General features: G+C 40.3%; 1 protein-coding gene across 6 annotated transcripts in view; it reads right to left on the reverse strand.

The window, feature by feature from the left end:
* Window positions 1–4072: 4072 nt before the first annotated feature.
* Window positions 4073–14184, reverse strand: part of Trmt11 (tRNA methyltransferase 11 homolog) — a 66767-nt gene continuing 56655 nt past the window's right edge. For 2 of the 6 annotated variants that reach the window (XM_029533213.1, XM_029533212.1), the window contains exon 12: window positions 9908–10403. In XM_029533213.1, coding sequence (XP_029389073.1) covers window positions 10272–10403 — 132 coding nt within the window. In that variant the 3' untranslated portion in view covers window positions 9908–10271. Of the gene's footprint in view, window positions 4133–9379; window positions 10426–14184 lie in introns of those variants that run through there. The other 4 variants (XM_029533211.1, XM_021221404.2, XM_021221402.1 and 1 more) reach the window with 4 other exon arrangements.

Genomic DNA, 14184 nt, shown 5'->3' on the forward strand with positions numbered 1-14184 from the left:
GAGAGAGAGAGAGAGAGAGAGAGAGAGAGGAAGAAAGAAAGAAAGAAAGAAAGAAAGAAAGAAAGAAAGAAAGAAAGAAAGAAAGAAAGAAAGAAAGATTGATTTTAGAATTTGGGAATTGGATAAATGGCTCAATGGATAAAGTACTTGACATGCAACTATAAAGGCTATAATTTAGATGGGAAGAACCCATGTAAAAACCTGGCTGGTGTGGCAACCCCCTATAGTACTAGCACTCTAGAGGCAGAGACGGGTGATCCTGGCTACAGGTTGACTAGGCTAACTAGATTTGGTGAGCCCTCTGTATGGTGAGAGCCCAGCCTCATTAAATAAAGTGAAGAGTGGTCAAGGAAGATGCTTCAGGACATCATAAGCACATCCATCCACACAGGTGCCTACACAAATGGGAACGCACACACATATACACACACAGGATAAAAAGAGTTTTAGCAGACGCTGAGATGTAGTTACTCTCCCTACTTGCCTTGTATTGTCTATAGAGTGATAAGCACATCCATCCATACAGGTGCCTACACAAATGGGAACGCACACACATATACACACACAGAATAAAAAGAGTTTTAGCAGATGCTGAGATGTAGTTACTCTCCCTACTTGCCTTGTATTGTCTATAGGGTGATAAGCACATCCATCCATATAGGTGTCTACACAAATGGGAACGCACACACATATACACACACAGAATAAAACGAGTTTTAGCAGACACTGAGATGTAGTTACTCTCCCTACTTGCCTTGTATCGTCTATAGAGTGATTAAGCCAGGGAAATAGAGGTCTAAAGTATGAGAGGTGGTGGAATGTTAGAGTACATAGGAACGACACAGTAAAGAAGGTAGATCTAATCTTTAGGAATTGGCTAGCCTCAGGGAAAGTCATATCTCTAAGATTAGCAAAGGCCTGGATGTTGAATGTCAGAAAAACTCTAACTCACTTGAACGTAGTTAGCTGCAACTTTAGTTCACCAGGGACTTGCTCTATGGAAGGAGTCGCCACTTTATTTTGTTTCCCATGTCTAGTTTTCAGGCCATAATCTCACTTAGGACAGACTGCCTTATTCATTGCTGAGAGATCATTCTGATAGACTTCCAGGTCTAACCTAGGAGCCACTGTGTTAGGTGACATCCCTTGCTGTAGGATTGAGCCTCCTGGGCCCATGAGCCAGTGGAAGGGGGCATGTCTTCCCCTCCTTCTTCCCTTAGGGACCTATTTATCACCATGAAGGGTCTTTTGTTTAACTTCTGAAAGCCAGATTTCAGGCAAAAAACAAGGTTGACCTGTTTTAAAGTTCTTGATCTGTTTCTCAAAAGCTAAGCAAGAAAACGAGCTAGCGTGCTCGATCAAAAGCATGTTTATTCATTTTTCTCCCAAAGATAAGACTACAGAATTGAATGTCAAAGGACCTTGTGACATTTCTGGCAGTAACCCTGTGTGTAGCTTTTAACTAGTCAGTTCTAATCCAAGTTAGTAGGAAGTTCAGAAAAGGCTTTGGGCTGGAAAGATGCTGCCATGAACTCTGCCAACTGCACATGGATATATAAATATGGGAGGAAGAACTAAGATTGTTTTTGGCCCAACACATTTAATAAAAGAGATGAAACCACTTAATTAAAATTGTCCCTATATTCTGACTAACTCTATAATTTTTATGTTGGTGCCCAGAACCTATTATATAACACTTTAAGTAGGAAAGAATAAGTGTTATATTTTTAATTTTATAGAAATAAGAAAACCTTTCCCCCTATATCCTGAGTCCAAACTGTGTATTTCAGTAGCAGATTTTTCTTAGACACAGTAATAACTTTATAGTTTAAGCCCTGACTCCATGATATAGTACTCATTTTTATAACGAATGGAGTTTGCCCACGGCAGTCAGAAAAGCATTGCCCCAAGGCAACTTCAAGTGCTGTAGTAAAGTTTCATCCCATGGGTAACCTGAACATACATTTCTTGTAATAAACTTGAAATCTCCTGATCGAGTCTCATGAGTCATGAATCATGTCAATCCCTTTGCCAAGCATATATATATATCATGTAGGGAGAAAAATGCCACAGAATGAACCCTAGGACTTACAGAGAAACCGCCATACAAGATCCTTTCACTTCACCTGGCAATCACTACCTTGCTGAGTCCAGCTTGGCCATGTAAGAGATGGAGTTACATAGTTCCCACCCCATCAGAGTCAGAAGGGTCTGGGCCTCCACAAGTGTTAACAGTTGCTGGGCAAGGGCTTGTTTGTGTGTGTGTGTGTGTGTGTGTGTGTGTGTGTGTGTGTATTACTTTATGCTTCTCCTTCTCTGAATGTCCTCTCCCTCAAGGTTAATGACTCTAAGATAATCAGAGACAGCAGGAATCCAGGAAGCAAGGGTGTGGCTAATTAATGTCTCAGCAAAATGGTAAACACTGAGACCTTCAGGACAGCCCTTAAGACTGTGGGAAAGAACTCTGAAAACATGGGTTCAAAAATATATCATTTCTCAACTATGCAAAATATAAGGATGCAATATGAATTGTGTAAGAAGCATCAAAGACCCAAAGGAACAGAGGCAGTGGAACTGATATAGGGAAAGAATAACCCCATTAGGATACATTAAAAGAATTTGTTTAAAGGCCAAGCAACTGGAATACTGATTTTTCTTGCTTCAGCAGCAATAGTGACTCATGCTGGAGAAAGAAATTTTCTTCCACCAAGTTGTCACTATTCTCTCTTGGGCCATTGTTTAAGGGGAAGCTTTCAGTTTGAAACTCAAGCTATAAACATATCAGTTGAAAGATAAGTGTCTTACAAAAGAAAAAAAAAACACTACATTATTCAGTGATAACTTTGGGGCAATGGGCTGAGCCTTAATGAGAAGGTTTGGGAAAGGACTGTGCCAGGGAAAACACAGAACAAACAGCAATCTCACAAAGTTCAAAAATCTCAGATGCCTGTGGACAGCAAAGAGCATGAGGACTCACTCAAACACCTTGACTATCTGCCCATGGTGGAGTGGTTTTTGCAGTAAAACATATACCATTGTTATACCAAATGGTCCAAAAGGCCAAACACATGAAATTAATTAGTTTCAAGAGCCAAGGTGGTATGGCTGATCTGCCTGGAGCAACACCAGTGTAATCTGAGAAGGTGTCAGTAGCAGTGACACAGACCAATAGCTCTGAGGAGGAAGCAAAGTTTAGAAGTAATCAATCTTCCATGAGCATGAGAGAAACTCCCCACGCAGCCTGGTGTCGCTCACCATAAGGTAACCAGGACTCCCAAGCCTGGTATCAAATGGTAACTGTTGAGTCAAAAAATACAAACTCTACTTTGTGTCCTGTCTATAACTGTGTGTGTTGCCATGTCTCCTCCAGTGACCAGTCCTGGTAATTGAGTAGATACAACTGGTTGGTGATGGCCAAATTACAGATTCTAGTAAGTCTCTTCAGGGTACGGATCTCTATAGTATTTGCATCAGTTCTTACTGTCAGAAGTCACACGGGTGCCATTAAATCTTACGGGGTAGCTTTCTGAATGGCAGATCAAGTCAGACCTCACAGAAACATTCAAAGTAGAATGTACCACTAGACTACTGAGGAGGGCACTGGCCAGGGCTGTGAGAACAATCTGGAGTTCTGCCTATTGAAGGAACTTCTCTTTCCTCCCAGGGTTCCCCATCTGAGTGCATATGGTCATGGTCATTGATATATGTCAGGTTAAAGTGTAAGAAATAAGGAGACATAGAATACAGGCAGCTGTTTCCAGCTCAAAAATACATACATACACACACACACACACACACACACACACACACACACACACACACACATAAATTCTAAAAAGAAAAAAAAAAGAACGGGGATAGGGAGAAGGGGGAAAGGAAAGGGAGGATATTTCTACAACGTTGTTCTGCCAAGTGCAGAAGCATATGATGACATACACTTTAGTGCAGTGAAACTTTTTGGTTTTAGGGATTCATTTTAATCATCAGCTTTACTCCATTACAGAGGGCAAAGTCCATTGAGCTCTTACCTGGTTGATGCAGAAGAGCAGAGCAGCCTCCTAAAGTAGTGGGGCTGTGAGGACTTATACTTTGGGTCAACTTCTCATCCTCTGCAACCCCACCTTCCAAGACACTGTGAAACCCATGAAGAACAGAAGCAGACTGTTAGGTCTCAAACCCAGGAGAAATGACGAACAGAGATGCCTACTAACAGAATAAATCCCTCTCCTACTTCTTCTCCCAGGAGTTTGTTTCAAGGGTATCTTCCTAAGAGGCCAAAGCAAGAACCCATAGGGAAGAAAAACATGCAACTTATATGTACATCTCTGGCTCTTCCTTTTGGTGGCATAAGATAGCTGTAAGGGGCTCAGCCATACAGCACCCAGCCGTTCCATGTTTCCTTAAAGAGCCAAGAGCACCCTGCTCCTTTGTCTCCTGGGGAAGATAGCCAGTGTACTAACAATTCACCTAGTTTCTGCCTCCTAGATCATAACCTTTTCCTTTCTGTGCTTACTGTGTGTGTAACTCATCTAAAGGTGGACTTTCAGCCCACTCAGATTTTATCTTGTCTCAATGGAACGGACCTGGAACCAGCCAGGCCACTGAGGAAATTACCAAGGCCACATCACACCAGATCCAACCACAGAAAATGAACTGCAAAGAAATGGAAACCACTTAGGTCTTGGGGTTCTGAGGTTACTGACATGCAGTTATTACCTCACTTTTTGTCTTAGAGTTTCCATTGCTGTGAAGAGACACTATGACCATAGCAACTCTTATAAAGGAAATGAGGCCTTCCTAGACTCACTACTCAACTGTCAAGAACTATACAAAGGGTTTGAGATGTTTTTTGAAGTCCAATAAGTTACCATTCTATTTCAGACACTGGCAGAAGATAAGTCACATACAAAGAATTTGTAATGCATGTCCAGCAAGCAGCATAATTATCAGCGTAATATTAAGGTGGTAGGCTCAACGGGTTCAAATAGGTACTTGTACATGTTCGAGATGGGTTGTATTCCAAAACAAAAAACAAACAAACAAACAAAAAAAAAAAAAACGTGAACTTAGTGTCTTAGTCAGGGTTTGTATTCCTGCACAAAACATCATGACTAAGAAGCAAATTAGGGAGGAAAGGGTTTATTCGGCTTACACTTCCACACTTCCACACTGCTGTTCATCACCAAAGGAAGTCAGGACTGGAACTCATATAGGAGGCAAGAGCTGACGCAGATGCCATAAAGGGTGCTGCTGCTTAATGACTTGCTTCCCCTGGCTTACTCAGCTTGCTTCTTGTAGAATTCAGGACTACCAGCCCAGGGATGGTGCCACCCACAATGGGCTGGGCCCTCCCCTCTTGACCACTAATTGAGAAAATGCCTTACAGCTGAATCTCATGGAGGCATTTCCTCAAGGGAGGCTCCTTTCTCTGTGATAACTCGTTTGTGTCAAGTTGACACCCAAAATCACCCACTACACTTAGATTAGTCATTTGTTGTTGTTTTATTTTTAAATCAAGGGTGCTTCTACTCTGGGGAGGTGACACTATTTTCCAAGACTTGATATATACTTGACTTTTTGTCTGTGAATTGTAGATGGAACTTGAAGAAAAAAAACCCTCTCTTCTCGACTCACAGCTCACTATAGCTCAGGTTCCCGGTACCTCACTTAGAAAGACACCGAGAACGTAAAATTTCTGTGGAAAATTGTGTATGTTACAGAAAAATGTAAATAACAACAAACCCACACTGCTCCCTGACCCCTGCATACCAACTTGTTATTCTACTAAATGAACTCCATTTTATGGTGAAACGTTCAGTTCACTATGACCCTAAGCTGACCTCAAACCCTTGATCCTCCTGTCTTGGCCTCAAAAATACTAGGATAGTTGTATGTGTAGTTATGTGGGTTCTACCAACATTAATGGGCTCACAGATTTTAGCCTTCACTCAGTTCAATTATGACCATTTTGACCCGCTTCAAGAAATTTACATCTTCTATGGCTATCAAAGCTCAATGCCAATATCTGAATATTGATGTTTCTACTTTTCTCCTTTTTTTCCCCTTTTAATTTGCCTAACTTCACACATAAGCCAGCAAATCTTCATGGTTAACATCCAATATGCTAAGTCAAAATGGAGTTTTTCTGATAAACCTTTTAGTAAGGTTGAGGAGGCTTGACTAAAGGAGAGATTCTAAAGTTATAGACTAAAATGTCTATGCAGATCCCTTTCAGGTAATTTAGTTCAACAAGTCAACAGCATAATTAACTTAGTAAGAACGTTCACATTCTCCAACAAAAATAAACCAAGCACACACCAATATCCCAAGAAACTGGGGTAGCAGCCACATAAAGGAAGCTGGTATATCATAACAATCTATATTAAGCTCCATTTTGTTCTATGACTCTTGATTCTTAAGAGACTACCATAAGAACTAAACTCCATCCTCCTTAGAGACTGTGGATAATGCCTTACGAACAAAGGGATAAGAGCCAAATTCCAGGTTGGCTTCAATTATGTGTAAATGTCAATGTGCTTTTCCCACAGAAGGAAACATATGTGCGTCCTGAGGCAGACCTCTTTTAAGGGGAAAGTAGGTAAGTTTGTTCACCCCAAAGGATACACAGGAATGTGCTGTTTCTCTGATTCTCTGGCTAGATAGAATCACAGATATGTTTATCATTCCATTATAGTTCTACACTCTAGACTTTATGTGTGCAAAGCGCACTGTTTTAGAGAAGAACTTAATGTTTTAGTAAAGTACAAACACCATCAGTCTAGTGTTTTTGTGTCTGTGTGTATGTTCTGGATTAAGGCACTTTTTTTGTTTGGATTACAAATCACATTACTTGATAGATATCTGAGGAGAATGGGAGGGATGAGTTGAAAATGAACCTTACTCTATGAATACAATCCTAAGAGGGAAATGCCTCATGCAAATGTTTAGTTTCTAAGTGTCTTTGTAATGGAGCAAAACCACTCTTGCAAAAAAAAAAAAAAAAAAAAAAAAAGTGTCAAGGTTTTCATTTTGGTGTAACTTATTCTCTTTTGGTTCGAAAGGTCAGCAATAAGGTCAATTGTTTCCTTGCTAACACCGCCTCCATTCCTCACCTATAGTGCTCCAAATGTCATAATGTTCAGCTTTGTCTACAAAGGTTATTTTGTGTTTGATTATAACTGTAAGAACTACTAGAAGTTTGAAGAGACTCTGTGGGTAAAGTGCTTACCAAAGAGTGTAAGGACCAGAGTTCAAATACACAGGACCCACATAAAGCTTGGGTTGGTAGTTCTTTGTAATCCCAATTCTCCTAAATCAAGATGAGAGGAGATAAGAGGAGAGTCCAGGGGAGATTCAAGGCCAGCCAGTTTGTCATACAAATGCTGGGACAAACAAGGAGAGTCTATCTCAAGCAATCTGAAAGATACGAACCAATACCCAAGGATCTCCTGAACTCCATACATACCCACACGTAACACATGTGCACACACCATATACACACACACACACATAAACATATAAAAAGAAATATAATAAAATGGCACAGAAAAGTAATTCTCTCAACACCACCTCTAATTTTAAATAAATAAACATTAAGACTTATTCTTTATCTCTTTGGATAAAAAGTATTTGGTATCTCCAGCACACTGTGCTAGAAGTTTGCCTAGCATCAAAGGCACCTTATTCAAAGGACAGAGTTGCATATACTGATGTCTAGGGAATAGAACATTAACATCTAATCTCCTAGTGTTAAAAGAAAGTCTACCCTCTGCTTTCAATGTATATTGAGTATAGAACATAGTACCTTAAAAAATATTTCTATGTCTCAAAACTCAAGTTTTCAATCAAATTAAATAGCACAAATTTTCTGCCTCAAGTTTAACATAGCTTATAGTTAGAAACACTATTTATTTTAAACATGCTTGGGAGATTTCAAGATTTCAGAGTTTTCTCAAAGCAGAAGAAGCAGAAGTTCTGAGTTACCTCCCAGAGCTGAGCCTCAAACTGTTTTATTGCTCAGTCCACATATTTAAAATGTTAATCATAAGGAAACTGGTGGCAAATTGGCTCAAAAAAGACTCACACTGGGCAGGAAGAGGTTGAGAAAGTTTTACCAGATTTTAAACTAAAACAAAATGAAAAGAAAAGAAACCCAAGACACCTACTCCAATATTTCTGTACAGCTATCACAGGAAAAAGAATTATTCAACAAAAATGGACTGGAAGGGGGTGCTTCTGATGAGACACCATGGAGGTAACCATCTGGATTTCATGGCTATTTAATATATGCCAGAAATAAAATTATATACTTTGTCATATTATAAACATTAAGTAGGCCAGTCCACAGACCACCTACTGTTCCCTTCCAGGATACATTGCAAATTCAAACTATGGGTTTTTGTGAACATGGGCATCTTGTCAGGAGAGATTCCTACTGGCAAACGCAGGAGGGGTAACTCATCGACCACAAAACATGCTCTGTAACTTCTGTAGGAAGTAAAGGCTCTGTTTGTAGGTAACAAAGTTTGAGGGCAATACTGTGGGATTTTGAGAGTGGGTTTCTCTTCATGTAGCTCTGTCTGTACTGGATATCTCTCTGTAGAGCAGGCTGGCCTCAAACTCAAAGAGATCCACCTGCTTCTGCCTCCTGAGTGCTGAGATTAAAGTTGTGCACCACCATTGCCCAGCTTAAAATAAAAATTTTAAAGAGAGAGAGCACTGAAGTCTTATATCTTAAAAGAAAAATTGATTAGAAGCCACAGTTTCTTCATCACTTACAAGTTTCAACTTTAAAACAATTAGATATGTTTAAACTCGGAGAGACACTTCAGGAATGGGAAGCTGAACTTACTAATAAAAAATAAGAAAATAAACCTCACAGCTGGAAGAACTGACACTCAAAAGATTTCAATTAATAGTAATAAAAGTAATTTGATTATTCTTACTATGAATTCATTTTTATGGGCAGAGAGAGTGTAAATATTGTGAATTTCTAGGACTTAAACTAAATATCTCATAGTCCAATTGAGTCAGATTTAATACCCATCCCCCATATATCCTCAAATACTTTAAAGTAAGACCATGTATAACAGAAATATTGCAAATAAATCACCCACGAACACTTTTAGATTTCCCCTAGTGTACCACAAATAACATCCCAAATAAACAGAAAGACTTTAGATGTGCTGAAATCAGGTGCACATGACAAGGAGAGCACAACTGAATGCCTGACCACTGGGCAGCATCGGTCATTTGCAGCTCCTAAGTCATGCAAGTTAATACAGTGAGTTCATAAAACCAGCCGTCACAGTACAACAACGACAACAACAACAACAACAACAACAACAACAACAACAACAACACAAATAAAGTAGGCTCTGGTTATAAAGAAAGTATCCATTTACTGCCACCTCACTGAGGTACCACCAAAGGCAGAAAGCTACTAGCAGCTAGAATTAATGGGTAAAGTGGTTTGCAAAAAAGATATTTCCATGATGGACACGATGTAGACTCAGCAAAGTTTTTCCTTCAAGAAAAAACCACAGCCTCTGTCTCAGTGAGTACTGATGAGATTCGATGCCTTTACCTGGCCACCAAGGACTTGAGCTGCTGTTCCTGCTCTCAAATGTAACTTTCTCAACCAAAACTTGAAGGTGGTTAGTCCACTTGACCAACAGTCAGGTTTTAGGACTGCAAGAGCAAACCCGAGGTGCAGACCCCTTCAGAAGCACAGCCCGCGGAGGTCTTGGGGTTGGATTCTCCTCCGCTGTTCTCAGGCCTTAGGCTTCCTTGCCTCTGCATGGCCAGTGTTATGACTAATACGGGACTCATGGTTAAACATTCCATGAGAAATACTGAGTATCACATAATTTTTAGAAATTCCCAGTAAAGTTTATTGGTGTCAATGAAAAACAGTTACAACTAAAAGTCAAACCAAGCAACTTTACAAAATGAGTAAGTTCTAAATCACTATTAATTACCTACCATATATCTGGCAGATACAATATTTTCTTTGTAAAAATATAAACACTTTGTCTCTCTCTCTATATATATATATCAGTCCCTGACACTTAACAATGCTCAAAAGACATATACATCAAAATAGTCTCTAAAACAAAGACCATTTTGAAATTATTCAATTTTGATTAATAGCCATTATTTATATAAGAATTGTAAATCAGCATAGGTTTTTTTAAATCATATGCGCAAATTCACATCCAAAGCCTTTTTATAAAACGCTTCTTCTTTCCTGATTGTCAGCATCAGGGTTTTCACTCGTGGCTGCATTTTTCTTCCTTGGCAATTCTTTTTGTTACACCACTAAAATATTTCTCACGGAAAGAATTATGTCCTTGGTATGGCAGAAAACGATCACTCAGCAGGTGTGAATACTTGTCCCGGTTCTGGAAGGATAGAAAATACAAACTATAAAGACATGTAAGTTATTTCTTTTGCAAACCTCTTGTAACCACACTAGTCATTCTCTAAACAAGTCACAATACATTTGCTTGGCTTTACAGTATGAATATACACCCTACATCTGCATCACACTTGGGAATTCCAAGTGACATCACTTCACCTCACTGGGCAAAGAGAAAGACCATGGCCAGCCTACAACGATCTTGTCGTTCCCTGAAGTCATCTGGGCTCTAGATAATACCAAAGAAAGAAAGAAGGTATGTACCAAGAAACGGTGGCAGTTTGTAATGTCTTAAAGTTACACAAAACTTCAAACTTTATCCACATTTCACTAGCTCAAGAGATTCCAACACACGAGATGCAGATACGGGGTGACTAGGGAGTTCCACGCCTCCAGACTTCACAGCTAAGCAAGGGCTGGTACTCACTGGGCACTGGAAGAGTTGATCTGGGTTAGAATGCCCCACACATTCTGGGTTAGATGAGAGGACTGACGGAAATCTGAAACATTAGTTTCACACTCAATCTCGCAAAGAATTTCAAGTAGAAATAGAAACCTAAGTGGAAATAAAGTTCCATTTCCTATGTATTTCTTTAAATTCACATTCAACTACACATAGACTTTTGGAAATTTACTGTAAATTCATTTATCACTTCAATGAGTAGAGTCTTGCTTTCTTCTTTGACACAAGAGTCAAACACTGGTTGCAACTCTCCTAGCTCTGCCTTTCTGCCCACTATTTTTCTTACGGCTTCCATAGTCACATAGGACCTCTCAAAATGCACCACAGTTACCCGCAGGAACACCTTACTGCACCTGAGTAACTTGAGGTGCAGTAAGGACTTGCAGGTGATGAGGACTTGCAGAGAGAAATGCAGAATGCCATAGTGCCAGGCAGTGCCCCTCTCTCACCCCAGCTTCTAATATGAATCTGTCAAGGAGGGTGAAGATAAGAGCCAAACATTGTGGAAAATGGGCTTCTTTCATGGAGCAAAGAGATAGCTTGGTAAATAGATTATCACTGAACTAAAGGAGAAGAATGAGGCAAACTGATGACACAGAACGGACAGAGGTGACCAAATTGACTGTAGGCATGGATGAAAACGACACACCAGTATTCTGAGCAATCAATATAGGCTCATAAAACAGAACTCTGAGCAGTAAGGGCAGGATGTCTTTTCCTCAGTGCCACAGAGACAAGGCAGCAAAAGTATATAGCCATCAGACAGTTGATAGGATCATTAGCCATCGAAATGTCAGTTGCTCAGGGAAAAGATGCATTCTCCTCATATCCTGAGAAACAGAGAGACATCTGTGTTGGGTAAATGTATGAGTCTTGTATTCAAATCTCCACTTCCAAAACCAACTATCCCTCAGCTGTGAAATACAACATTACAGAAACTCCTAGAATCCCAAAGCTCCAAATTCCCTGGGCAGCCAAGGACCTGGCAGCAGTAAGTCTTGCTTCGAGGTAAACCCCTCTGTGGGAATATCCTAACAGAAAAATATTCCTCATGGAACATAACATAGAAATGCCATATAGAATGCCATCACCACAATTCAAAACAAACAGCAAATTCAATGTGTTTTCTCTCTCTCCTCGCCCATAGATCTTTCTGTTCCTATCGTAAGGCTCACACTTGGGTGATAACATTCAGCTCTGCATATTTTAAACCGCACTCTCCTCTGATCACACAGCCTCTCATCTCCATCAGGAACAGCTGGAGGGTAGGCTTCACTCAGTATCCTGAAGGCCATCATGCTTCTCTGAAAGGGAAAGGGTACTCTCAAGCAACAGTCTTTGACCTTCTTCATTCACTCAAGCCTGCCTGGTCTTTGACATTTGGTTTTTCTAACAGTTCCACACCCACCTACAGAGATCTATCATGGTATCTATCATTTATGTATTGCATAACCACAATTCTGTAAATTTCTAATGAGCAGAAATACTGCATGCATATGAGGTAAAAAAGTCACAGCTGGGAAACCACAAAGGTGAAAGCCGTGGAGATGAAGAGTAAGGCCACAAGGCCACTTTAGGAGTAGTAGCTCTGTTGTAAGAGCAGGAGTCAAAGAGAAGTGAACAAGTGCCTTCCCTTGAACGTCTGCAGTTCTCTCTCGTACCAACTCCTCCTTAAGTAAAACTTGCATCTGATAACACTATTGCTTCCTGTCATTTCTCAGCCAGTAACTAAGCTCAGGAGGAAAACACAGAAACCATCAGAAACCGATAGCTCTCACACCTCTCTCCTTTCAAAGACAATCAGCAATCGTAAATGTTACAAGAAAGAAACAGGTTCATTCATAAAAGAACTACTACGTTTGTTCCCAACCGGGTCTTGTCTATGGTAATTATTTAGCTCTCTGCGTTCTTCTCATCTCTGTTTTGGAGGTAGGGACACAGAGACTGAACGAGCTTGAACAATCTGCCATAAGGCATACAGCTGGGCAGCAGCACTGTGGGGTTGCTGCCCAAGTCACACATCAAAGGCTCAATGCTTTTCTCATTATTCTTCTGTCCTTTTAAAAAACTAGACGTTATGTGAACACATATAGATGACTCAGTCAATTTCCCACATGGTAGATTAGTGGGTCCTTCAAAATGGAGCCTGACATTTAAAGGACATTCTTCCTGGAACAGCAGCGTTATGGTAGCACACACTTTAGATCTCAGCTTTTAGACAGAGCCTCGTAACCACTGTCCTATCAGTATCGCTAATTGTACACATACGCCATCTAGGAATTCTAACACACTTGCCAAAGGAGCCTCACAAGCCAGTGGTTCACTTTCATGCACACACTACCCTCTGCTGGCTAATGCAGATAGTTCTTCATGGGATTTCCTGATGTAGTCGGAAACTGTTTCTAGCTGTGAAGACTGTACACCTGACTATCAGGAGCACACTGTTTCATTTGCTGAAAGTCTTGACTGTTCAAAACACCTTCCATCAATCATACAGCCCTCCTATGGCCAGGATGATCGAGTTAGACAGTATTATCATGGATGCACATCGATTCATCCACAAAGAACGATGCAGAGCTAGGAAAAGACATACATACTTCAAAGATCCTGAAGCGGTGCCATGCATCTGGGTGAAAAACAAGTCCTTCTGTAGAAGGAGAAAGGAAAAGCTCAGAGAGCTGTCCACAGTCCTGTGAACTGTGTGCGCTGCACGGCTTCCAGCACAGACGAGCCAGCGTCACTATTTACAGCCTAGACGGCCGTTAGACTCTCCCTCCACCTTCCTGCCTCTGCCTGGGCCGCAACATGCAGGGGTTACAGCTTCATCTCCACCTTCTTGCCTCTGCCTCAGCAAGCAGGGGTTACAGCTTCATCACACCTACGTAATTGTAAATTTTGTATAACTTAGCTCTACATTAAAAGGCAGCATTAAACAAGAACTTCAAGGACATTACAAAGAAAGTGTTTCAGGTACATATAACTTTGTACTGTAATTTAAAGGAAAATAAATGATCAAGAAAAGAAACTACAACTCATGCAGTAACACATGAAATTGCCATTTTAAGTAGAACTAAGGACATTTTGGATTACAAAAAGAATCTATCTTTAATAGTGCATCTCAAAATATACGGTACACTGTTTAGACTGGATATGTAGTGAGGATCCTTCGCTGAAAACACTTAGGTAAAATTTCCCTAATTTTGGCCTTCCTGGGTAAGTCTGCCATTCTTTTCCCTCACCTCCTCCTTAAATAAAGTAAAGGTGGTACGTTTTCCACTTCAGCTGCTTCTGGTTTGTTTTA

The sequence above is a fragment of the Mus pahari genome, chromosome 21, assembly GCF_900095145.1.
Source record: "Mus pahari chromosome 21, PAHARI_EIJ_v1.1, whole genome shotgun sequence".
Classification (NCBI taxonomy): domain Eukaryota; kingdom Metazoa; phylum Chordata; class Mammalia; order Rodentia; family Muridae; genus Mus; species Mus pahari.